The sequence below is a fragment of the Lithobates pipiens genome, unplaced genomic scaffold, assembly GCF_037356315.1.
Source record: "Lithobates pipiens isolate NorthernLeopardFrog02 unplaced genomic scaffold, aLitPip1_a1.2 Scaffold_16, whole genome shotgun sequence".
In the NCBI taxonomy this organism is placed as follows: domain Eukaryota; kingdom Metazoa; phylum Chordata; class Amphibia; order Anura; family Ranidae; genus Lithobates; species Lithobates pipiens.
The window spans coordinates 378,685,806-378,713,693 of record NW_027507748.1 but is presented as its reverse complement, the minus strand read 5'-3'; the positions used below and the strand labels follow the sequence as shown (position 1 = coordinate 378,713,693).

Genomic DNA, 27,888 nt, shown 5'->3' with positions numbered 1-27,888 from the left:
CTGATCACCGCACTCTGTACACCGCACACTCCTGATCACCGCACTCTGTACACCGTACACTCCTGATCACCGCACTCTGTACACCGTACGCTCCTAATCACCGCACTCTGTACACCGTACGCTCCTGATCACCGCACTCTGTACACCGTACGCTCCTGATCACCGCACTCTGTACACCGTACGCTCCTGATCACCGCACTCTGTACACCGTACGCTCCTGATCACCGCACTCTGTACACCACATGCTCTTGATCACCGCACTCTGTACACCGCATATTCCTAAATCACTGCATTCTATACACCATGCATTCCTAATCACCGCATTCTATACACCATGCATTCCTAATCACCGCATTCTATACACCATGCATTCCTAATCACCGCATTCTATACACCATGCATTCCTCATCACTGCAATCTGTACACTATGCATTCCTCATCACCCTATTCTATATACTGCACATTCCTGATCAGCACCCACTCTGTACACCACCACTCCTAATCACTGCATTCCATACACCATGCACTCCTGAGCCTTGCACCCTGTATGTAGCACACTCCGGGTGTAAATAGGGATTCTAATGTGAAAGGAGGGCTCCTGATGTAAGCAGGGACTCCAGTAGTAAAGGGGGTCTCTGATGGTATAGAGGGATTCCTGTTGTAAAGAGGGCCCTTGATATAGAGGGGTTCCTGATTTTAGGGGCCATTGCTGATGTTATGAGGGACTCTTGATGTAACGGTGGCTTCTGGTTTAAAGGGCTCCTGCTGATGTGAAGAGGATCTTTGATATAAAGGAGGACTCTTGATAATAAGTAGGGAGCTCCTGATTAAGGGGGATGCCAGATGTGAAGGGAACTCTGATGTGGAAGGGGACACCTGATATAAAGGATGGCTCTTGGTGTAAAGGGAGACATCTTGAATAAAGAGGGGACTCCTGATGTAAAGGAGACTCTGATTAAAAACACATCCGATTCACATATATGTGAACCGAGCTTCAGGGGGCATTCACACCAGTGGCTGCATTGGAAATTACAGTGCATCACACCGTTTACTTTTTTTTTAACAAACTTTATTGAAATGTCAAACAGCGACATCTCATTACGTTTTATTGGCTGCAGCCATGGGCGTCCGCAGAACTTTTTCCAAGGGGGGGCATCATTTCAAGGCCACTCATGCTCCGCCCCTTTTCGACAATATCATGAAAATCTTTCCACTGGTAATACATATGTGTTATATAACAGATAATTCATCTTCACTTTGTATTGGAAGTTACTCTGGCGGCTGTGTTCTATGCCCATATAGCCTAAAGAATGTACATCTTTTTACATTGCAATACATCTGTTGTGGCCATATTTTGATCTCATACTGTCACTGTATAGGCTGTTTTCATCAAGATAAAAATATGGCAACAACGGATGTATTGCAATGTAAAAAGATGTACATTCTCTAGGCTATATGGGCATGGTACACAGCCACCTGAGTAACCTTGCGGACGCCCACGCTTTCAAAAACCAGCCCTGGAAAAAATTTCATACCAGCCTCACAGCATTATTATACCAGCCCAACAGCATAACGTAATTTTCTTGTTCATGAAAGGGAAAACCATACATTTTAAAGCACATTTGATGAAGAGAGTATTAGATATAGATATGAAATCACATAGGGCTTTATATATATATATATATATATATATATATATATATATTCAAATTCCAGTTAATAGTGGTAAGTGATCAATCATCAAGGAGGACCCCAGAAAATCAGAACGTGGGGGGGGGGGACCACCTTCTGCAGAAAGAATACTCTAAGGTAAGGGGGGTGGGTTACTAATATAAGGAGGAAACATTTTATATAAGTGCCCCTTACATTATCGCATTCACTCCCCCCTTACATCAGTGACCCCCGACTGGCCTGGCGGTGCTTTCACTGACCTCCTCTCAGGTGCACTGTGCAGGGCTCAGTCAGTCGGCTCCAGCTTGGAGGTTTTATCTTATACTCTCCTGTCCACAGTCCACACAAGTCTGACTTCTCCCATGACCCCCATCCCGGCGGTGCTCCCACTCTTGACTCCTCTCCAGACTCCCTCAGAGACTGCAGACATGCTACAGGAGATGGTCAGAGACTGCAGACTTGATGCAAGAGCTCAATGCAGCCTGACCAGTGCCCATCAAATTCAGCCTCACTGTGTCCACCAATGCAGCCTCACTTTGCCCACCAAATGCAGCCTCACTGTGCCCATCAAATGCAGCCTCACTGTGCCCACCAAATGCAGCCTCACTGTGCCCATCAAATGCAGCCTCACTGTGTCCATCAAATGCAGCCTCACTGTGCCCATCAAATTCAGCCTCACTGTGCCCACCAAATGCAGCCTCACTGTGCCCATAAAATGCAGCCTCACTGTGTCCATCAAATGCAAACTCACTGTGTCCATCAAATGCAGCCTCACTGTGTCCATCAAATGCAGCCTCACTGTGCCCATCAAATGCAGCCTCACTGTGCCCACCAAATTCAGCTTCACTGTGCCCATCAAATGCAGCCTCACTGTGCCCATAAAATGCAGCCTCACTGAGTCCATCAAATGCAGCCTCACTGTGTCCATCAAATGCAGCTTTACTGTGCCGTGAATGCAGTCTCACTGTGCCCATCATTGCAGCCCCTCCTGTGCCCCATGTCCCAGTCTGCAGTCCCTGTCTGTGGGAAGGTTTGTTGTTGATGCTCGGTATGGTACCTTGCATGCCAGCAGGATATCCATGACGGGCAGCAGCAGGCAGGGTCTGTTCTCGTTTTGGATGGGGACGGTGCTCCTTCCAGAGGATCTGTCTACTGTGAGATGGAGTGGTCCCTGGCCACCTGCACCTTCAGCCGTCCTAATTTTCCGGCCCCAGTCAGCCTGCCCTCTGGTCCTGGGGAAGTGGAGAGCACTGAGTGGGAGTTGGAGAGAAGGGGGAGTAAAGAGTACTGGCGGGGTTGGAGAACACATGGGTGGGGGCAAAGAGCGAGGGGGAGTGAAGATCACAGTGGTGGGGAGCGGAGAGCGCTGGGGGGGACTTGAGAGTACTGGGGGGGACTTGAGAGTACTGGGGGGGCCAACAAGAACAGGGGTAGAGAGCACGGTAGGCTGAGAGCACTGGGTGGGCTAAGAGTGTGGGGTGGTGGAGAGCACTGGGGGGCGGCTAAGAGTGTGGGGTGATTAAGAGCACTGGGGGGGGGCAGAAAAACAGGGGCGGAGAGCACTGGGGCTGGAGAGTACTGGGGGGGTACAAAGAGCAGGGGGGAGTGGAGAGCAATGGGGGGGAGCTTGAGAGCACCAGAAAGAACAGGGGTGGAAAGCACAGGGGACTGGAGAGCACATGGATGGGGGTAAAATGCAGGGGGGGTGGGAAGTGGAGAGTGCTGGGGGGGGAGCCAAAAAGAACAGGGGTGGATGGCACGGAGGGTAGAGAGCACTGGGGGGGGGGGCTGGAGAGCACCAGGGGGGCAGAAAGAACAGGAGTGGGGAGAATGGGGGGCTGGAGAGTGATGGGGAGAGCTGAAGAGCACTGGGGGGGAGAAAGAACAGAGGGGAGTGCACTGGGGGGAGTGGAGAGCACTGGGGGGGAAAGAACAGGGGGAGAGAGGAGAGTGCTGGGGGGGGGGAGGAGAGCACTGGGGGAGAGCACTGAGGGGAGTGGAGGGCACGGGGGGAGCACTGGAGGGAGTGGAGAGCACTGGGGTACGAAAGAACAGGGGGGAGAGCACTGGGGGGAGAACGGGGGGAGAGCACGGAGGGGAGAGGACTGGGGGGAGTGGAGAGCACTGAGGGGAGAGCACTGGGGGGGAAAGAACAGGGGGAGAGAGGAGAGTGCTGGGGGGGGGGGGAGGAGAGCACTGGGGGAGAGCACTGAGGGGAGTGGAGGGCACGGGGGGAGCACTGGAGGGAGTGGAGAGCACTGGGGTATGAAAGAACAGGGGGGAGAGCACTGGGGAGAACGGGGGGAGAGCACGGAGGGGAGAGGACTGGGGGGAGTGGAGAGCACTGTGGGGGGGGGGGGAGAACAGGGCGGGAGCACTGGGCGGAGTGGAGAGCACTGGGGGGGAACAGGAGGGGAGAGCACTGGTGGGGGAACAGAGGGGAGAGCACTGGGGGGGAGAGCACTTGGATGGTGGCTAGAGAAGGATGGGGAGAGCTGGAGAGCAGCAAGAACAGGGGAGGAGAAAACTGGGGGGGGGGGGGGGGCAGGAGAGTGTGGTGGTGGTGGAGATCACTGGAGGGGGTGGCAGGAGAGTGTGGTGGAGGAGAACACTGGAGGGGGTGGCAGGAGAGTGTGGTGGTGGAGGAGACCACTGGGGGGGGCAGGAGAGTGTGGTGGAGGAGAGCACTGGAGGGGGTGGCAGGAGAGTGTGGTGGTGGAGGAGACCACTGGGGGGGGGGGGGCAGGAGAGTGTGGTGGTGGAGGAGACCACTGGGGGGGGGGCAGGAGAGTGCGGTTGTGGAGGAGAGCACTGTGGGGGGGGGGGGCAGGAGAGTGTGGTGGTGGAGGAGACCACTGGGGGGGCAGGAGAGTGTGGTGGTGGAGGAGAGCACTGGGGGGCAGGAGAGTGCGGTGGTGGAAGAGAGCACTGTGGGGGGGGGCAGGAGAGTGGGGTGGTGGGGGAGAGCACTGGAGGGGATGGCAGGAGAGTGTGGTGGTGGAGGGGAGCACTGGAGGGGGGGGCAGGAGAGTGTGGTGGTGGAGGAGACCACTGGGGGGGCAGGAGAGTGTGGTGGTGGAGGAGGGCACTGGGGGGGCAGGAGAGTGTGGTGGTGGGGGAGAGCACTGGAGGGGGGGCAGGAGAGTGTGGTGGTGGAGGAGAGCACTGGGGGGGGGGGCAGGAGAGTGTGGTGGTTGAGGAGAGCACTGTGGGGGAGGGGGCAGGAGAGTGTGGTGGTGGAGGAGAGCACTGGAGGGGGTGGCAGGAGAGTGTGGTGGTGGAGGAGAGCACTGGGGTGGCAGGAGAGTGTGGTGGTGGAGGAGAGCACTGCAGCCCCCCCCCCGATCCTCCTATCCAGACACTGTGGCACGGATGGGCATCTACTCCTCTGGATCACAGCGCTGGATGGCTGTGTTCGGCGGCCGCTCTGTAACACAGTCCCGCCCCCCCCAGACCGGCTCATGTGATAGGCGGAATGTGATTCTCTCTACTATCACACAAGCTCGTCTGGGGGGGCGGGACTGTGTTACAGAGTGGCCATCGAACACAGCCATCCAGCGCTGTGATCCAGAGGAGAGAGCGGAGGATGTAGCATGGTGGCGGCGGCGGCGGCAACACCTTGGGGATTCCAGGGGGGGCACTTGACCCCCCTTGCCCCCTGCTGCGGACGCCCATGGCTGCAGCATGATGGGAGGCAGTAGATTGCCTTGCAGTGCCCTGTGCTGAAATAAAGTAGTGCTTGCAGTGCTTTTTATAGTGCACAACCACTGCAGCACGTGTGTGAATTGGCCAAATAGGAGAAATTGCATTTTTCCCTGTCTTGTGGTGGCACTGCGCTACCAAACACAGTCCTACCACATTTGGTGTGAATCTACCCAACAAATTGTTGCTTTTTTTATTATTTAAAAAAGTCCCAATAGCAACTTTTAAAATGTAAAGAGCTGTGCAGTGATTTTTCTACTGGGCCCTAGATGACCCTTTCATGGCCCTGCTGACTCAATCTTCGGGGGGTGCCTAACCGAGTCTTTGCCCAGGGTGTCTAGCTTTGCCACTGGCTGTGTGGAAAGCTGTTAGGAGGTCATACAGTAGAATAATCAGTAGTAGTAGATAAACCAGTGCAAGTTTGCAAAGGATGCTGTCCTGGAAATGTTTAGAAGAGTCTGTGATGGAAGCAATCATTTCATCATTGGTTTTAGAACACTAAAGCTACTTATTGTTGGCAATTTCCATGTAATTTTATGGCTATACATACATAAGTGCAGGATCTTCATTTTATAATTTAGTTACTAGTAACACAGTATCAGGAAAAAGAGTCATACTTGATCCATATTCATAATACGTTCTCCCCATAAACCCAAAGAAAGGTAAATGCATTAGCTATTCATCTGCTTTTGGACAAGCACAGAAGCATTAAAGATCATGCTCAAACTTTTTATTCATTGCGTTTATGAACAGAAAGTCATGCAAACTATGCCATTGTAAAAAAGAAAACAACAACATACACTGTATGGTACTGAAATTGCTGTGGACCCTGGGACCCAAGTAATTGTAAAAACAACTGCTGTGGAAAAACAAAAAAACAACTGACTAGGTCATTTGCACATGTCTAATGCCCCGTACACACGATTGGACTTTCCGCCAACAAAACCGTGTTTTTTTCCCCATTGTTGGCTCAAACTTGTCTTACATACACGCGGTCACACAAATGTTGGCCCAAAACTCAGAACGGTTTCCGAGAAAAAGGAAATTCAATAGCCAGTGTCCCTCCTTCTGCTTGATTCCAAGCATGCGTGAACTTTTGTGCAACGGACTTGTGTACACACGATCGGAAATTCCGACAACAAGCTTGTTGGTGGAAAATTTGAGAACCTGCTCTCAAACATTTGTGTGTGGAAATTCTGACAGCAAATGTCCGATGGGGCATGCACACGATCGGACATTCTGACAACAAGCTCACATCGAACATTTCCCGTCAGAAAGTCCGTGTGTACGTGGCATCAGATAGGTAGGTTTCCTTGATCCATTCAGATGTTTTTATGATTAAAAACCTGAAATCTGTTTTGGAAGTGTTTTAATATGCCCAAAAAATTCCCACATGTATGGCTTTGACTTTTCTTCCTCTGTCTTCTCTCAGCAGCATTGGTAAGTTACTGAGCTCTTTGGTGGGAATGGTGAAGTTGGTGAGTGTTTCTGGAACATATCACAGGTGTCTGCAGCTCTCAGCACCACAGTTCAACAACTCCATAATACTTTGAGCATTACAATTTGGGCATTACATTTTGTCCAAAAATAAATGGAGCAAGATTGTTAGATACCAGTATATTGGGAGCATCTAAAGAAATTCATAACTGTGGTAGTTCACGGCTCTTATTTCTGTATTATCATAAGAATTTGCACTCGCTTAAACAAAAGAAAGTGACAAGTTTGCTTAAACTCTAATGCCGCGTACACACACGAGAGGACTTTTTTCGACGCACTAGGTCCGACGGTCTTTCCAACGGACTTTCGGGCAGAGTTCCGATGGACTTTCCGAATGAACGGACTTGGCCACACACTATCACACCAAAGTTCGATGGATTCTAACGTGATGACGTACAACCGGACTAGAATAAGGAAGTTCATAGCCAGTAGCCAATAGCTGCCCTAGCGTCAGTTTTTGTCTGTCGGACTAGCATACACACGAGAGGATTTCTCAATAGGAACTGGGTACGGCGGAGTTCCGGTGAAAAAAAGTGAAACATGTTATATTTCTAAAGTCTGTCAGATTTTTGGACAGCAAAGGTCCGATGGAGCCCACACACGATCGAATTGTCCGCCGGATTCGTTCCGTCGGATCTTTGCTGTCAAAAATTCCGGTCGTGTGTACGCGACATAAAACTAGATGCAAATGCAGTGAGAACTAAAACATTATTATTGATCAAAACCATTTCTTGTAAAATGCCATAAAGTGTGTGCAATACCCCCTTTGTCCTTCTGGTGGCAGCAGCTCCATTTCTCTCCTTTAAACACTCCAGGATGATATGAGCACAGCATGTTGGCGTTGTTGACACAGACCTTTCGCAATGCTGACAACCATTGATTCAGTTCATTAACACACTAAAATAGATCAATACATTTATTTTACTTTTTAAACATACAGGTTTTAGTTAACTTTTCTGTTAAAAAAAAAAACATACAGGTTTTACAAGATTGGTTCTTAGCAAGCATTTTTTTAAATCTGCAAGTGGCCACCAAAAGCTGAATATGAAAGAATGCACTGTGTTTTTAGCTCACTACACCTGTCCACGATTGACGTGCATGCCTTCAGGTTGTGTGGACCTGAACTTCACATGTAACATTTGGGCCACACCAAATATAGATGATCATTCATTTCCAATAATGCTGCCACCTGGCTTGTATCATGGTTAGTCTGGCCTGTAAAAATAGGACTGGGGGCTCCTGTACATACAACTATAAAGACAGCCATTTTCCCACATAGCTGTAATTGCACTGATGTTAATTATGGACTATCAATAAAAATGTCAGTAACTGGGAATACTTTTGCAGATTGCAATAATTATTCTTTTCTTTCTGTAAAATAGTTGCCCCCCCCCCCAAAAAAAAAAAAATCAGCAGTCAGACATTGATTAAATAAATGATTCTGCAAACCTTGACTATTTAAAAAAATCAGTAGGAGCCTCTGCTTATAACATTCACCATATAATAAATACGGATAAATATGGAAAATGTTAAAAGGAGTTGCATTTACTGTATTATTCGCACCATAATTCGCACTTTTTTCCCCCCAAAAAATGAGGGGAAATGCCTGTGCGTTTTATGGAGCGAATATAGACCAGCTTCCGCTGCCGAATACCAGGCTGGCCACTCGGCTCCTCAGCTGTGGGTTACCTGCTTTTCCCTGTCAGGACTGGAGCGTCTGTAAGTCTGTGACAGGGAATGTGTTCCCCCCTCCTTCTCCGGGCAGAGCGGGCTCTCTGTGCCCCCCCCCTTTCTGCGGACAGCAGCATGAGCCAAGCAGGAGATCAAAGACACGGGCTGTGTGTGCATTGAACTCTTCTTCTGTCAGCAGCGGGTGGGGGGATTAATAAAGCAGCAGCAGGACTGAGCAGCTTGCAGAGGGGGACACTGAGTTGCAGGCAATTAGTGTGCAGTAACCTCTAGCAACTGAATGGTAAGTGGCAATTTGTAGTAACCTCTAGCAACCAGTCAGCGAGCATTAATGTCTAGTAACCTCTAATGGTAAAGTGTACTAACCTCCTCAGAATATTTTTTTCTTGTTTTCCTCTTCTAAAACCTATTTGCGTCTTATTGTCAGGTGTGTCTTATGGAGCACAAAATACGGTCCCTACTAAACAATGGGAACTACACATGCTACGCAATCCAGCAAACACACAGTTTGATAAGTATTGGCCAGAAAATGGTCAAAAAATTATTCATAGCCCTATTTTTAAGTATCTCATACTAACAAATAGTAATAACATAATGTAACTAAACAAATCATGTGCTAATGTATAGGTACATTGCTTGATGCTATTTATACACTAATAATAGAGTCTCTACCATCTTACATTAGTGACATTGTTTGTTCTGAAAATACAAATTATCAGTACCTTACACTGCAAATATAACGCTTCCAGGCTGCCTGTTTCATCTGTATAAATGATCTGCATTACATTGGAATTCCCAAAACTCTTTTCTTCTACCTTTTCCAAGGCTCGAATTCTTGATAGAGGTATAAATGAACTTGTCTGTAAAAAAATAAATAAACAAAAACCCTTACTTAAAGCAGAACCATAGGCAATTTTGTTTTCCTTTTAGATACATTTTAGAGTAAGGGAGGGTTATAGGTCTCATTGGTAAGATTTCCCTTCACTTCCTGTCCAATAGCCATAACAGGAAGTGAGAGGAAATCCCTCCAAAGTTAGGGAATACCTGGTTATCGCCAGGGTCACCAGGTCCAGTGTCCTTATTGGAAGATTTCCCCTCTATTACGGTTCTAGAGAAAACATAACATTTGGGATTTTCTTTTACTTTTGATTATACAATGCATCCAGAAAGTATTCACAGCGCTTCACTATTTCTACAGTTTATTATGTTACATCCTTATTCCAAAATGAATTAAATTAAATTATTTCCTGAAAATTTTCCAACAATACCCCATAATGACAACATGATAGAAGTTTGTTTGAAACCTTTGCCAATTTATTAAAAATAAAAAAATTACATGTACATAAGTATTCACAGCCTTTTGGTCAATACTTTGTTGAAGCGTTGACACGCAAAATTGAGCTCAGGTCTGTTTCCACTGATCATCCTTGAGATGTTTCTACAACTTGATTGGAGTCCACCTGTGGTAAATTCAGTTGATTGGTCATGATTTGGAAAGGCACACACCTGTCTATTAAACCCACAGTTAACAGTGCATGCCAGAGCACAAACCAAGCCATGAAATAAAAAGAATTGTCTGTAGACCTCCGAGACAGGATTGTATGAAGGCACAGACCTGGAGAAGGGTACAGAAAAAGTTCTGCAGAATTGAAGGCCCCAATGAGCACAGTGGCCTCCATCATCCATAATCCATAAATGGAAAAAGTTTGGAACCACCAGCACTCTTCCTAGAGTGGGCCGCCCACCCAAACTGAGCGATCGGGGAAGAAGGGCCTTAGGGATGTGACCAAGAACCCGAGCTCCAGTGTTTCTCTGTGGAGAGAGGAGAATCTTCCAGAAAAACAACCATCTCTGCAGCACTCCACCGATCAGGACTGTATGGTAGAGTGGCCAGACAGAAGCCCCTTCTCAGCCCACCTGGAGTTTGCCAAAAGGCACCTGAAGGACTCTCAGACTGCTGTGGGGATGCTTTTCAGCGACAGGAACTGGGAGACTAGTTAGGATCAAGGGAAAGATGAATGCAGCAATGTACAGAGACATTCTTGATGAAAACCTGCTCCAGAGCACTCTGGACCTGGGGCAAACGTTCATCTTCCAACAGGGCAATGACCCTAAGCACACAGCCAAGATAACAAAGGAGTGGCTACAAGACAACTCTGTGAATGTCCTTGAGTGGCCCGGCCAGAGCCCAGACTTGAACGCGATTGAAGATCGCTGGTGAGATCTGAAAATGGCTGTGCACCAACGCTCCCCATCCAACTTGATGGAGCTTGAGAGGTTCTGCAAAGAAGAATGGGAGAAACTGCCCAAAAATAAGTGTGCCAAGCTTGTAGCATCTTACTCAAAAAGACTTGAGGCTGAAATTGGTGCCAAAGTTGCTTCAACAAAGTATTGACCAAAAGGCTGAGAAAAAACTTATAAAACATAGTTGCAAACAAACTTCTTTCACGTTGTCATTATAGTGTATTGTTTGTAGAATTTTGAAGAAAATAAATAATTTAATCCATTTTGGAATAAGGCTGTAACATAATAAAACATGGAAAATGTTTTGTTATGTTACTTTCCGCATGCACTGTAAGCCCTTGTACACACGGTCGGACATTCCGACGGAAAACATCCGATCGGACCGTGTTGTCGGATAATCTGACCGCGTGTGGGCTTCATCTGACTTTTTCCGTTGCAATGTCCGACCAACAAAGTTTGAGAGCTGGATATAAGAATTTTCCGACAACATGATCCGATCAGACTTTGTCCGATCGTTTGTAGAGAATTTTGATCGGACAAAGTGCCACGCATACTCAGATCAAATTCCTAGACCAAAGCTATCGGCTACTAGCCTGAAAGTAGTCCCGTCGTAACTAAATAACGTCATCACGTTCCGAACGATATGATTTTCCGACAACTTTGTCTGACCGTGTGTATGTAACACCAGTTTCGGACAAAATCCATCGAATAAATTCGACGGATTTTGTTGTCGGAATGCCTGACCGTGTGTACAAGGGCTAACATTAAAAACAGAGGAAAACAGAGAGGGTGAATCTCCCTAACAGGGCAGAGACAGCAATAAATATCTGATAGGTGTTTTGGCATTATGTATACTTTATCCCTGACAGGTGCCTAAAGGTAATCAATGGGCTGTACACAAAACAATGGTCAACAAGTTGTTAAATCCCCTGCTAACAAGAGAAAAACCTCTCCTTTGCCCCTTTTTCTTTCAGCAGATTTACAGTGATAACAGATAAACTGAAAAAAAAAACACTTCTTAGCAATTACATTATACACCGATCAGTAATAACTTTATGACCACTGACAGGTTAAGTGAATAACGCTGATTATCTTGTTACAATGACATCTGAAAGTCGAAAGGATATATTAGACAGCAAGTTAACATGTTGTTCCCTATAAATAAATGGGGGGGGACAACACGCGCCAGAACTCTCTAACATCACAAACATGCAGATCTGAACCGCGAACACTATTAAAGTCTATGGGACTTGAACTTGAAAAAACTCCCAGAGCCTTATATGCAAGTTATTGTCCATAAAAGGGTATGGGGGCCTGTGTACTGCCCTGGGGGACGTGTACCAATGCAAAAAAAGTAAAAAAAAGATTGTTTTTAAAGGAGCAGTGAATTTAATGATGCTTAAAGTGAAACAATAAAAATGAAACATTCCTTTAACCATTTCCAGACCACCCTGCCGCACATATACTGCGGCAGGGCGGCCCAGCTTCACAAAACGATGCACCTCGTTTCGTGCATGAGTTACTGTGGTCACGTGCACGCTGCTGGCTGCACGCCAGGGGAGCATGCGTGTAAGTCCCGTGGACCTGATGTCCACCAGCAAGGCCGATCCCCGTTCTGACAGGGGTCAACACAGTAAGCCCATCCCCCACACAGATAGAACACACCCAGGGAACACAGTTAATCCTTTGACGCCCCTAGTGTTAACCTCTTCCCTGCTAGTGTCATTTATACATTGATCAGTCCATTTTATTGGTGTCACTGGTCCCAAAAAAGTGTCACTTAGGGTCAGATTTGTCCGCCGCAGTTTCGCAGTGCAATGTGGCCTAAACTGATGAATACATTTTTTTTGGGGATATGTATTATAGCAGAAAGTAAAAATTTTTTTTTTCTTTTTCAAAATTGTTGCTATTTTTATGTTTATAGTGCAAAAAATAAAAACCACAGAAGTGATCAAATACCACCAAAAGAAAGCTCTATTTGTGGGAAAAAAGGACCTTAATTTTGTTTGGGTACAGCGTCGCACAACCGCGCAATTTGCAGTGAAAGCGACTAAGTGCTGTATCGCAAAAAATGGCCTGATCATTAAGGGCGTAAATCCTTCCGGAGCTGAAGTGGGTAAATATAGGGGGTACCCTTAGGCCGCGTACACACGGGCGGACTGTTCGCCCAACTTTATCCGTCCAACAGTTTCGGCAAACAGTCCGCTCAAAATTAGCATGGACGGACATGGCCACACACGACGAACGAACAGTTTGCTGAAACCGTGCGCGATGACGTGAACGGCACGTACGACGGGACGAAAAATACGACGTCCTATACACTGCATTATAACTTTCGGCGTGAAAATCCTTTCTGAGCATGCGCGCAACTTTGTTTGACGAACAAGCCTACACACGAGCGGACTGTTCGCTGAAACAAGGTTTCAGCGGACAGTTTTTCGGAAATTCCGTAAAACCTTGTTCGTCAAACTGTCCGCTGAAACTGTCCGCTGAAAGCCCACACACGAGCGGACTGTCCGCCCAAACACTGTTCAGCGGACAAAGTTGGGCGAACAGTCCGCCCGTGTGTACGCGGCCTAAGTCTGCCTGTAAAGTGGCGCATCTGTACCGTGTATAGAACCTGATGCAGCAAAACTGACATTTCATTTTAAAAAAAATACATTTAAATAGATTTTCCCTGCAAGCTTTTTTTATTTGGACACGCTGGAATTTAGACACTGGGCATGTGGGTGGCAAGTCATGTATTTTTTTTTTTTTTTCGATGAAGCAGCTGAAGCAGATAAATTTGCCTGCTATACTCTATAGCTGGTGGTGTGCTGCTGGCAGACATGTTGCAACCCTTGTTGTGACACCCTTTGCTATACTATCATCCCTGTCAGTGGAGGCTGCTGAGAGGTCATGAGATATAGCGAGGGTAGACATGGAAGGTGAAGAGTGGAGGAGAAGAATTGTGTCCCTTGGCTTTCTGGTGTTCTTGCCAACGGGCTGAGTGGTGGCAGGTTAAATGCCTTGTCAAGCATGTGATACCCAAATGGCTGGTGTTTTTGCCACACTTTATCTGCAAATTGCAACAGTGCAATCGGCTGCACGTGCTAAAAAAGGCCCACACAGCTGAGCTGTGGGAAGTGGGCTGGGAGATAAAAGCTCCACAATCTGAAATAGGGTGGTTGCTCTCTACTCTTCCATGGTGGCTTCCTCTGGAGGACATCCTGCCTCGTTGGGGTTGTGCCTCCCCCTCACTTTCCTCTGCTCTATCCAGCACCCAAGTCGCTTCAGTGACCTCATCATAAGCAGAGGCAGATGTTTCCATGCTCCTATGAAGGGGCCAGCAGCGTCTGTGTCCACAGGCAAAGGTGGTCCGTCCATAGGCAGGGCACATTTATCTGTTTAATAATGTTACCCATGCTATCCAGCCACAGCATGCAGAGGAGGTGGCGGACTGGTTTACTAAACCATCACCCTCCTCTATCACCCAAGCTGACACTAGTGACAACAGTCCACCACAGCTGCCAGAGCAGCTTATTCTGCCCCTTTGTCCACAGCTACCTTGCCATAGCCCCAGCATCATGCATGAAGGAGTCAGCTGAATTATTTGAACACAGTGTTAGCCACTTGCTTCTTGAGGTTGCACAGGCTTTACTTGATTCTAATGTTCATTCTGAGGTAGAGGAAGGGAGTAACATAAGCTTACAGAGAGGAGAAAACACTGATAAACAACAAATTGGCAGTCATGTTCCCTCAGTCGCGGCGTATTGCCAAGTTTGCTCCAGCGATGATGAGGATGAAAGGAAAGATGATGATAGCCACTGGCAATAATCACTGTGTTCGTCTGGCAGGCATGGCCCATTGCACCCCTGTCCTCAGTCAGCCGAACACAATAGCTCCAGGGGAGGGATTCCCCCATCAACACTGGCTGTGGTGATGGTAAAATTTATGTTTTTTTTTTAGTGGTTAGTTAGTGTTTAGTTTTCTTTAATGCAAACCCGTGGTTTGAGTATTTTGTGCACATGAGAGAGTGACATATGGTGTGAGCAGTTGTGATTACTGAAGTTATATTTTCCTACACATAAGAAGATTTTTTTTCAAATTTTTGGAGTGAAACTGGTATATTTCATAAAATTCTCATGTCTACTATTTCAGTAAGCAGTGTTGTGGTTTTTGTGAAAATGTAATTCATGGAGATCACTAAGTTCTTTTGCACTGCTCCAGTGAAAACTGGTGCAGTGCAAAAAAAAGTGGTAAGTTCCGCAGCAGAGACTTTTGCAGTGGGTAAAGTCAGATGGAAAATGTAATTGGTATGTACTTTCCGGTAAAAATGCAGTAACTGGGTTTACAAAAGGTTTGAACATTACAAGGGAATAAAGAATATGAACGGTGATATTGTATATTTTTTTACCTTTGAAAACTGAGTCTTGGCAAAATTTAAGGCATCAGCAGTTAGTGAGAGGAAAAGCTTTTTGAAAGATGAACTCAGTAGGTATCCTTTGCATTTAGTTTTGTAGACCATTAATTGACCTTCTTTGACAGTAAGGTTCTGAAGATTTAGTGACTTCTGTAGATCTAGTTCTGCAAGATAAAAGACAATATAATAAATGTAATCAAATTACCACTTCTTTGAATTTTAGCATATTTAGTAGCATTCAACCCTGGGCAATTTCAGTGCTCATTTTCAGCAAATTCAAAGAATGGTGGAGATAACCCAACAAATTTTGTTCTGTAGATAATGTCACCTACATAGAACATTTCATCAATAATTCCTGTTAGCCTAAACCAGATATTATCTATTATTATTACTTTGACTGTAAAGTCTTGTTAAAAAAAAAAAAAAAATATATATATATATATATTATAAAAAATGATATAAACTTATATAAAATTATACTTACATGCTCTGTTGCAGGGAATTTGCACAGAGCAGCCTGGATCCTCCTCTTCTCGTGTCCCTCTTCTGTGCTCTTGCCCCCCCCCCCACAGTAAGCAGCTGCTTTTTGGTCCGCCCCCTCTCCCTCTCTCCTGATTGGCTAACTGACTTTGATTGACAGCCGTGGGAGCCAATGCTGCCATTGCTGTGTCTCAGCCAATCAGGAGGGAAAGTCTCAGATGGCCAAGGGACTTGTGGACATTGCTGGACAGAGGTGGGGCTCAGGTAAGTATCAGGGGGGGGCTGAGGAGGACTTCTGCACACAGAAGGCTTTTTATCTTAATGCATTAAGATGAAAAAACCTTCCGACTTTACAACGCCTTTAAACTAGACTTTTAGGGGCTGGTATATGGTAGCCAATCAGCTTCTAACTTCTAAAAAAAAAAGAAAAAAAAAAGCAAGAAGCTGATTGGTTTCTATGCACAGCTGCGCCAGATTTTATATTGTCCAGTTTTAGTAAATCTACCCCTTACTGTCTTGAATTTATTGTGTTTTCTCACTTTTTTAGTTTTTTTTTTGATAAAATTATTGTTATACAGCAATATTACCTTCCTTCTCTTCAATATCTATAAGTTTGATAATGAATTCCTTCAACTGTGAAACTCCTTGCTGAATGCTTGGCTGTAGTGGCGCCATCCATGATTCCTTGGCTCTACTTGCTGGAGCATCCATGTTGCCAACATTCTGTATTGCCTAAAATAAACAAAACATTAATTTTGAACTTGTATTATATGAAAATCTATTTTTATAGCTGCATTCTCTTGAAATAGTTACTGATTATTTGGCGAGGTTCGTGGAATTGCATGTAGATATTAGGAATATCAAAGCAATAAATATATCTACTTGCAATTCCATGAACATTACCCAATAATCAGTAACTATAACAAATTAAGAGAATTAGAATTTACTTATATGTTTACTTACAATGGAACTTTAGTCAGAAAATGAAGTCCTGCAAGATCACTTCATGCTGGCCCCTTTTGCAGGTATAGCTATGTAAAACATTAAAAAGAAGTGTCTATACTGCTTAAATTCCAGCAATACACTGTCTCACCCTGCTCTGCGCATGCTCAGTTGCTCTCCATTTTTAGGCACTGCTGAGTTTGTAGAGGCTGATCTGCTGACAGCCTTAAGGCCGGGTTCACACCGCTGCGATGCGGGAACGCCGCGAATCCGCGACATTTTCCCGCATCGCATTACTCCCGCCGGCAGTTCACACTGCCCTATGCGGACGGCTGGGAGTGTCAATGATATGTTAATGACACCCCCAGATCCGTCCGCATATCGCAGTGCGATCTGCCGACTCGCACAGGAATCGGATCGCATGGTATGAACCCCCATGCGATCCGATTCTGTTGCGGACCAAAAAAAGGGTCCCGTGCGAGTTTGCTGCGGGAGCGATGCGAATTCAGCCATACTATCTGTATGGCTGTACTCGCATCGCTACGGAGATCGGATGTGATTTGCGGTGCGAATCACATCCGGATCTCCCCCCGCAGCAGTGTGAACCCGGCCTTAAGCAGAATTAAACCCTCCTATCCTTTACAGCCAAGGAAGCTGCTCCTGTTTGATCTGCACCTGCCTGCAAATGTGACAGTTAACAAACCTGGCATTCCAGACATATAACTGTTTTTTGAAACCGTTAAATCAATGGGTTTATTTCCACTTTATGATTTACTGCTATTCAGGGGCTCTGAGCACCAGCAAACTGGCAGCCTCCAGCAAGAAGCAACAGCAGCATTGCTGGAAGCAATTTACAGTACACACTCATTTTGGTAGCATAATTGTTAATGTGGGATGTATGTTCCTTGCTAAAGAACGTTATTTTTTATCAAGTTGTTATGAGTAAAGTTCTGCTTTAAATACCGTTAAACAAATTTTCTGTAAAGGGAATGGGTGGAGAAAATAGATACTGCCCTGTGAGGCGTGTCCCAAACCCAAGTACCAAAATAACAATCTGGCACCTGTTATTCTTTATGCTCATGCATTCTGTATGAGGTATCAGGTAACCACAACTGGAGGCCTGACTTTAGGGGAGGACAGGGCAATGGTGAAGTATGGCATCTAAGGTCTTTACATTTGACAAGCTTGATCAGGAGGGCTAGGTTATGTCCCAATTTATTTTAAAGGTGCCACTATAATTTAAGCCCTGTCATCTGTAGCAATCTAGATCATCACACCCTTACCACACCTGTACTGCACATACAATATATTGTATATGGAAACTGTGCAAAGGTACCAAAGGTACAAAAACAGGCGGTGTTAATCATTACGTGAGTTATCTCATTCTATGTGTGTCCTCCAAAACTGACTAGAATGCTAGCAAATCATTGCAAAAACCCCAAGTTTTTCATCTTGTCACACCTGTAAACAGCACACACACTCTACAATTCCACCACCATGAGTCAAAGTAATCAGGCCCAAAAAGTACCTTACTAACAAGAATAAAAACCTTCTTTGGGAAGATATAACCAACTCTGATACCATATTCACTTGACCTCTGGAAGGTTACTCCCCTTCATGACCAGGCCATTTTTTGAGATACAGCACTGCGTACCTGGGCGGTCGTGTGACACTGTAGCTGAATAAAATGTTTGTCCTTTTTATCCCCCACAAATAGAGCTTTCTTTTGGTGGTATTTGATCACCTCTGTGTTTTTTTTTTACACTATAAACTAAAAAAGACCGACAATTTTGAAAAAAAAACCTCAATATTTTATTAAAACATATCCAATAAAAAAAATGTAAAAAATCAATCAATTTAGGCCAATATGTATTCTGCTACATATTTCTGATAAAAAAGAAACGAATAAGTGTATATTGAGTGGTTTGCGCAAAAATTATAGCGTCTATGAATTATCGGATATTTTTATTTAAATTTTTTTTTTTACTAGTAATGTTGATAATCAGCAATAGCGGGACTGCGATATTGTGCTGGACAAAATCGGTCACCTGACACTTTTTGGGGAGCAGTGACACTAATACAGTGAACAGTGTTAAAAAAAAATGCAGTCACTGTATTGATGGCACTGGCTGGGAAGGGGTTAACATCAGTGGTGATCAAAGAGTTAACTGTGTGCCTAGGTTGTGCTCACTCACTGTGGGATAGGTGTTTTGACTAGGGGAAGGCAAAGATCCTGCCTTAGTAGAAAAATGGGATCAATGCCTTCCCTTCTGACAGAACGACAATCTGCTTTGTTAACATAGGCAGCTTGTCATTCTGCCTGTGTCCTGTGTAATCGGTGGGTGCCAGCGGACATCGAGTTCACGGTACCTGCCGCTGGGCTCCCACTGTGTATAATCACACAGCGCACCTCAGTCCCGGAAGTGTCAGATCATGTACTAGGTACGTGATCTGACACAGGGCGGCCGCCCTGCTGCAGTATATCTGTGTTGGGCAGTCGTTAAGTGGTTAATATTGCTGGCCACTATTAAAGGGACTGTGCCCAGACTAAAGAAATTTTATTATTTTCATATTCTGAACTTACAGTAAAAGATCTTAAGTCATTAATGACCTAACTAAATATAGGCACCCTGTAGTAGTTCATGCTCAAAGCTCACAGCAAAGACTAAAATTGGGTTTCAGTCCAGCATGTGCTGTTTGATTGCGTTAGAAGGCTGCAACAAGAAAAAAATCAGGGAAAAGGAGCTGCAATTTCTGTGCCTCTGTCATGAATTTTGAAGATACATTTCTCCACGCTGTAGATACATTTCTCCAAAACTCCAGAGGATAGTAGGGGATTATTTTAAAGTTAGTTTACTGCTTGCTAAAATTAATAATAAATAATAAATTCATATACTTAGTCTGACTATAACACTGACTTATTTTTGACTATATACCAAAATCTTTATTACACATATTTTTTCTTCCTCATTGTGCATATAAAACAAAGAATCAGACAGTGATAAGTTGACATTTTATATCGATTGATTCCTACACTTGTCTGTCTTTGAATAAAATCTTTCAAAAATATAGTACAACCTTTATTCACTATTAGAACAAGGATAAATCCAGCACAAGACACATTTGCTAACAGATTATATGTGTTGCTTAATATCACAATTTTATTGGTGTACATTTAAATTGTCCCAGTTTTTTTTTTTTTTTACAGTTGGATTTGTATGGCACTGCAATATGAAAGTAATCTCTGTACATTCTCTACATGACATGTAATATAAACAGATGTTACCTTAGCTAAGAGCAGCAGTGTCCGACTGGTCCGAGCATCTGCGTGTTTTTCTCTGAGATGGAAAAGCTTAGGAGACATGATAGCAGGAGAGAAAAACCGAAGACACAGGAAACTGGTAACTGCAATAAACTTCACATTCTGGAAAACAAAAAAGACCAACCAAATTACCAATAGTATTAAACCAAGGCCTTTTTAGTATAAACAGAAACAAGTACAACACATAAATGATAACAGTGTTGAGCTGTATTCACAAGAATATATACACCATGTAAAAAGTCAACAAAAATACTGCAGCACCAATAATCAGAAATTATACAATAATCTTGTCAATATCTTTCCAGCCCTTGAAATTGTTTTTTTTTTGTCCCTAGTAGATTCCAGAAATATTGAAAAAATATATATATATTTTATACTTTTTTTTTTTTAATGGGATTTTAGATTTTTGCCAGCTCGGTCCATTAGAATTTTGCTTGGTGATTCTGAAATTGTGCGTAGGGAAAATAATGCATGTAATTGGATTGGTTATTCCGGTGCAAAACTCTTTTTCGTTTTCATAGTTGAAGAAATAAACTGTTCTTGCTGTCCTTGTTGCTGTGTGAAAAAAATCTATTTTTGTTGCTTCATTCTATTTCATCCCCAGGGGTTTTTCTGTGCATTTTAAGAAAAAGTGTATTCTTGCTTGTTATACTGCTTTCAACAAGGGCAAAAACAGTATCACAAGTGAAGTAACCTTTGTCAATCAATGAGGATAAATTTTTCCCTGCTCTATCAGTAAAGTGAAATCTGACAGTTTTTTTCTGAATACTACACTTTGTATGCCGTCATTGGCTTTTCCACTACTTTACTGGAAAGGCCATTTCTATGTGCAGGTGTTCTACACAATGCTAGAGACTAGCTAACATTCATCACCAACATACAGCCAAAATGAAAAGCTTAACCGGATAAGCTGACAGTTTTAAATGAACCCCCGTGCCCAAATTACACTTTCAAAATGGTGGACAACAACAAATAAATATCTCTTTCCAAAATATTAGAAAACAAAGATTGGATATCCTCTTTTCACATTTTTCTTGAAACTATATAACTAAATCAGCCTTTCATAACCTTTTTAAATTGAAATAACAGAGATCCTCTGCTAAAAATATTATGTTACAGTAGAATTATCAGTAAGTTGTACATATATTATTAAAGGAATAAGTAATAAGGCGTACTTAGCATATTTGACACCCAGAGCAGATCATTTTTAACATTCCGTTATACAACTGTTTTACTTTTAGCAATCATCATTTATTTAAAATCTAAAAAGAAAAAAAAAAAAAGAAAAAACAATGGATTCCTCTATCCATATAAGCAAGGTAGAAGGAGTAATGCCCAATAAAACATTGTATTCTGACAGCAGCGACTGATCGAGGGAAAACATTCCCAATATTCCATTTGACAGAAGACGATCGTTAGAGCACAAGTGGCCACACATGGATGAAAATTCAGCTGGTCCCTGCTGAACTGGCCAAATTTCAAAACATCTATGGCCAACTTAAAAATTATATTATTATAATGTCAGGACAGTAAATGTAGTAGTATCCCTTTACATTGGGAGTAGTGAAAAAATGCCATCCAGATAAAGGCATGGAGGAATATCAGAATTTCCTTTGGTGAACTGTCTCTGGATGGGTACTTTTTTTATTTGCACTGTCCTTTTTACTCCCTTAGTGTTTGTTGTTTGAGTTCTTCTTTTTGAAGAGCTGCATGCATGATTGGTGTGGGTTTGTTTCTTGACCTTTGTTTCTTGACCTTAATGTCTGGTGTAGTGGTATGATTTTTAAGATTTATTTTCCTCCCAGTAATGACATACTGGGTTGATTTACTAAAACTGGAGCATGCAAAATTTGGTGCAGCTGTGCATGGTAGCCAATAAACTTCTAACGTCAGCTTGTTCAGTTAAGCTTTGACAAAAAAAAGCTTGGAAGCTGATTGGTTTCTAAGCAGAACTGCGCCAGATTTTGTACTCTCTCGTTTTAGTAAATCAACCCCAGTGTATTAATTGATGCGATTTTTTTTTTTTTGGCATAAAACCATCTTTTGTTTTCAGAGCAGAATTTGTTGTGCTTAAATTGTTTTGGTAATATGTATTTATTTATTTTTTAATGTGCATTAGTGGTCAGTGGAGTCCCTCTTTACATTGAGTATTAGTATAAAAGTGCACCCCATTACACTGAAAATCCTAGCAAAAGCTTCTCTTTAAAATGGTGATAAAGAGAAGATGTGCAACCTTACACTGGTGGTCAATAGGAGAGGTGAGTCCTGACATTGTTGGTCAGTGGAAGAAATCCTATTGTTACACTTCTCACCACTCAAAGGACCCCTAGAAATCTCCAGAAGAAACCCAAAGTTCCACTGGACTCTGCTTAAGAAAGGCTGCTCTTGGTGCTTAGCTGATTAAAAGAGGCATCAAATGTGTTTTAAGATGACAGTTAAATATGACAAATATAAATACTCATTATTACAATTCCTAATGATGAAGAGGGCAAGTCTGTTGGAAAAGTATGCAATTCAAACAGATTCATGCCCTGATAAATTGTCTTTACAAACCATATGTTTATTTTCTGGAAAACACTCTTCCACCCGTCTGTAGAGTTGCCGGAATGTAGCTCGTATGGTAACTGGACAAGTGTTAACTGACTTGGCTATTGCTATAAGAAGATCAGTCAGGTAAGACTGGAGACACTGAGCACTCTGCAGAATTATTTCACTCTCAGTCTGGATCCGGTGTAACCCTGAGCACCTGGGAAGGGAAACAGGGTGAAAATGTAAAAACTATAATAAGGATTTGAACTTTCATGTAAGAAAACAGTACATTTATAAGGACATGTTTCCAGGATGCTAGGGGCACAGGGATTTTTCTATTTTTAAACGGAACTCCATGGAGATGGAAGATAATGCATTAATGCAACTATACTGAATCTGCCAATTTCCCTTTCTAGTCTGACACATTCTCTTTCACTGCCAATAGTTCAAAAGTTGCCTTAACAGGGTCCTAGCATGCAAACTAAGTCGGCTGAATATATTTCTACCGCTGCAGCTGCTCTGTCCATGGCGGACATTTACAGACTACATTGATTGATCGGTGGGATATTTTGAGACATATATCTAATTGAGTGGGCTCTGTATAAGGTCTAGAAATCCCCTGAAGAAGGGCAGGATCTGCCTGAAACGATTGTCGGGTTGGACGCGTGCTAGAGCCATTTTATGTATCATATTGTGCTGCTTGTGATGATGCATTTTTCTAAATGCTTTACATGCATATTTAAAGATAATTTTTGTATTTAATAAAATATTGTAATACTATCCGTTACTTGTGTTTTCAGTCACTTATAAAGTCCAGTTTTATTGGGGGTTTTTCTCCTTTCTGTACATTCATTTTCAATGGATCACAGGACAATGAACAGGAAAGGGGGGGGGGGGGGGGGGGCGCTAGCGCTACATGGAAAATTCCCTGTATAAAGATCTGTATTGCACAAAAAGCTCAATTCTGGTCTGGACCCAGCTGCAGGAAGGAGAGGATTTGTCCCACAAAGTGTGGACACCGCAAGACTCCCACCAAATGAATTATGCCATCTATGTCTAAAGATAGACCTTGCAAGAAGTAGGATTTTAGCATTTAGCACTGGAGTTATATATTCAGATATGCCCTTTTCGCTCAGACCCTGGGCTTCAACCAGCATATCGTTAAAGCCACTGACTGTAAAGCAGGATGGCAAATTTGTCCTTGAGACAAAAGATCTTGATGATGTGGCAAAGCCTACGCAGTATCTGCCAGGATTTTACTAAAAAAAACAATCCTCCTTGGCCTGGGCAATGAGCAATGAAGATCACCAAAATGCCCTCAGTCTTGATGCTGCACAGCAGATAAGGAAGAGGTTTTAGAGCAGGAGGGGCATACATCAGGATGTACTGATCCTATGAGCCACCAGAGCATCCACATTCCACTAGAGTATCCCTGCATCTAGACACAAACCTGTCCGATGAATCTGAAGGCAAGAAGATCCACATTCAATGCCCCCCCCCCACCTGTGGCAAAGGTCCTTGAACAACTCATGGAGTAGGAAATATACCTGCCTATGCATGGAATGTAAAATTGGTTGACATGGAATGTAAAATCCAATGGTTGATGTAGGCAACTTCCAGCAGAATGATCCAATGCTGCATAGACAGCCAAATAATCCAAAGTTCCAGGATGTTGATGAGACTCCTCTGAAGAGCAAATCTCCTGCACCAACAGGGTGCTCCTCCCCAGTCTGACAGACTAGTATCTGTTGAGAGGGTATTGCAGGATACAGGAAGGATAGACTTTCTCCATTCCAGAGCTAGATTCCTGAGCCACCAGGCCAAGGACAACCTGGTCCTTGGTGCCAAACATATCAATTTGTCTATGGATTTTCAAAAAGACAAATGTTGCATTGTGGAGGTCTAGAGTGAAACTGCACAAAAAGGACTGCCACGACAAAGGCTACTATCAGGCCCAAGACCCATGCAAATGTGGAGAGTTGGGTAACACATGAACTGGAGACTTTAATTTGATATTGGAAAGTCTCCTGTAGAAGAAACACTCTGGACTGAGCTGTTGACCCAAACTATACCATAATACTCCAACCAAAGTGTTGGTTTCCGGTGACAATTTCCAAATGTTCAGGATCCATCTGAACCACTGTAATGTCTGGACAGGCAAAGACACTTTATCAGATTGACTCTGCTCTGACTATTCTCTTAACAGGTTGTTTAAGTATCCCACAACAGAGATGCCACAAGAGCAAAGTAAGGCTAATACTGGGGCCAGCACCTTGGTTAACACCCAAAGTGCTGATGAAAGGCCCAAGGTCAGGGCCACAAACTTGTAGTGTAGAGGCCCCACAGTAAGGTGTAGGAAACACTGATGTGCTGGTAAAATGGGTAAGTACATAGGTATACATCCTTGATGTTCACAGAAGCCAGAAATGCTCCCTAGTAAAGGGATGCAATGCCAGACCTGGTGGATTCCATGCAGAAATTCTGAGCTCAAATAAAGACATTCAGTGCTCTTAGATCCAAAATAGCAGGAATAGTCTAGGAATGATGAACAGGTTGGAGTAAAGTTCTTGAAACCATTCCGACAAAGACCACCTTGATCCAGAAGACCCCAGAGGGCTCTATTGATATCTGCTAATTTGTGCCATGACATAGAAAGGTTGGAGGTGAGAATACAAGGAGGAGGCAGGGAGCAAAACTTCAGTTTATACCCCAGAGATACCACCTCCTACACCCAAGCATCTAAGATGTAATCTTTCCAAGTGTCCCCAAAGGTTAATAAACAACCCCAACCTGGAATGTGGGAATACACGTTCATTTGTTGAAGGATTTGGCAGACCGAGTTCCAGACTGGGAGTAAAGTTTTGGAGGTCTTGATGTGGAGGGTGCAGGAGTGGAGAAATAAAAGGCACATTTCTTAACAGATAAAAGAGGGAAGACTTTGTTTCCAAGTCTTATGCTTAGAAATAAGGGTGTTTTGGCCATAAGTAGCATCCTTGATAATGGTATCAAGAGTAGATCCGAACAATTGTTGCCCCTCAAAGGTCATCAGGAAAGAAGATTCTGCAGTTCAGCACTTTAACCCACACAGGAGAAAAATCTGAAAGCTTTCTGCTGACCGTCACAACTAAAGTTGAAAGCTATAGCCATTGAATCCATGTGTTCTATAATCAAGGGATCTACCACAGTAGTAATAAAAACATCACTTTTAAGATAATTTCATCAGTCAGCCATGGTTTGGCACAGTTAAATCAGCCAAGATGGGGTGAACAGCAGGATCAACCAGTGAAAGCGAGTTCTAGAGAGTGCTTTAAACCAATTATCAGTTGGCTCTTTAACCAGTTGCCACCTGCCCACCATCAAATGATGGAGGGGCGGTGTGGCTCTCGTTCTGCACGGACATATGACGTCGGCCCATTCGAACAGGGCATGCGTGCAATCGGGTGCGTGCAGCCCTGCACTGTCGGTGGCGGTGTCCCTGAGGCACAGCTTGGCAATAACAGGGGTGAACAGCCAATGGGCATGGCTGTTTTTCATGTGATTGGCCATGATCCAGTCACGGCCGATCACAGATGGTACTTCCCCCTTGGACATGGCGCATGCACATGATTGGGAGCAAGCTGCACGGGGATGTCAGTGGCGGTGTGTTCCCAGGAACACAAGCCATCACTGAGAATGGTAAACAGCCAATGGCTGTTTACCACGTGATCAGCTGTGATCCATTCACGGCCGATCACAAAATGTAAACACAGACTGGTAACTGGCTGTTACTGGCTCTTCTCTCCTCACACACCATTTCTAGTGTGAGGAGAGAAGAGCTAGGATCAGCGAGTTACCAATCTGTGTGTGTATTCTACAAAAGCACCACACAATAAAGAAAACCTGTCACATCACTCCTACCCCTTCATTGCACCTGTCACCCAACAGTCACCACATCAGTGCCCATAAAGTCCACCTGTTACCCATCAGTGCCCATAAAGTGCACCTGTCACCATCAGCGACAGTCAGTGGTGCACATGTCACCCATCAATGACTGTCGCCTGTCTCCCATCAGTGACCGTCACCAGTGATCATCATCAGTCACCTATCAGTGACCACCACCTGTCACCTATCAGTCCCATAAAGTGCACTGGTCACCATCAGAGACTGCCATCAGTGACCGTCACCTGTCACCCATCAGTGACCGTCACCTGTCATCTATTGTGAACGTCACCTGCCAACCATCTGTCACCAGTCACACAGCCCATCAGTGACTGTCACTTGCCACCCATCGCACAGCCTATCAGCAGCATGTCCAAAAAAGTTTATAGCAGTGAGGAGGCATTCCAGATCCTCTCCATGACTGATGAGAGCAGCGGGGAGTTCTCATTAGATTCCAATGCCAATTTGCCGATTTGAACCTATTGATAGCACTGGATCAGCAAATGAATTGGAGGAAGAATGGGTCCCTCTTAAATGGGCAAGAGGCTCTGGAAACCAGGCAGCCGCCCAGGATCAAATGCCCAGGCCCAGTACCAGCGCTTCTGCGAGCGATAAAACCCAGGATCAAATTCCCAGGCCCAGCACGAGAGCTGCAGCATCACCCCCAAGTACAGGAATTTCAAATCCTCCAAATACCAGCACTATATTGTCACATCCCCCAAGAGTCAGGGCCACTACATACCTCCCAGATGCTCTTGCCAACCCAACATGGCTGCCTTCCGACTCAGAATCAGCAAGTATTGCCCCTTTCACCACACAGCCAGGCCAATACCCAAGAAACCCTCAGAAATTGATTGTTTTTATCTATTTTTGCCCAACACTTTGCTGCAATTTATCATGGACCAGACCAATCTATATGCCCAGCAGCATATTGCCAACAACCCCCAATCATCATATGCCGTTTGTTTGAGTGGAGAGATCTTACTTTGGAGGGAGTTCAAATTGTTTATGGGCCCCACAATAAACATGGGGCTTACAAAAAAAATGAAGGACATGTCTACTGGTCCACCAACCCCATCCACCATATGCCCATTTATTCTGCTGTAATGCCCAGGTCCCGATATGAGATGATTATGCGCTTCCTTCACTTCAGCGACAACACCCAGTGCCCTCCCCGAAATCATCCAAATTATGACAGATTCAGATACAATCTCTACATGGGGGTCGATTTCAATGACCAAATACTTCAGCCCTTTTTGACAATAAGGAGGTCCCGTTTCTGGTACAAGAAAGTAGAAATTTATCTCATTAATTTGGCCATTTATAATGCATACATAATCTACACCAAATCCACAGAAAGCCACACCACCTTCCTGAAATTCATCGAAGATGTTGTCACATCCATAATCTATCAACAAACCCCCCGCCCAAAACTTGGTCTGAAATCAGACCTGAAATGGTGAACAAGGACGCACCGGACTCCTGCTGTTAG

The 27,888-nt window shown here is 44.3% G+C and overlaps 1 protein-coding gene across 1 annotated transcript in view; it reads right to left on the bottom strand.

The window, feature by feature from the left end:
* Positions 1–27,888, bottom strand: part of LOC143982998 (ras GTPase-activating protein 4-like) — a gene marked incomplete at its 5' end in the record, with an annotated part of 54,955 nt that overhangs the window by 14,869 nt on the left and 12,198 nt on the right. The window contains 6 exons of the mRNA XM_077482196.1: positions 7,632–7,767; positions 9,282–9,419; positions 15,200–15,369; positions 16,273–16,417; positions 19,914–20,051; positions 22,503–22,695. Coding sequence (XP_077338322.1) covers positions 7,632–7,767; positions 9,282–9,419; positions 15,200–15,369; positions 16,273–16,417; positions 19,914–20,051; positions 22,503–22,695 — 920 coding nt within the window. The remainder of the gene's footprint in view (positions 1–7,631; positions 7,768–9,281; positions 9,420–15,199; positions 15,370–16,272; positions 16,418–19,913; positions 20,052–22,502; positions 22,696–27,888) is intronic.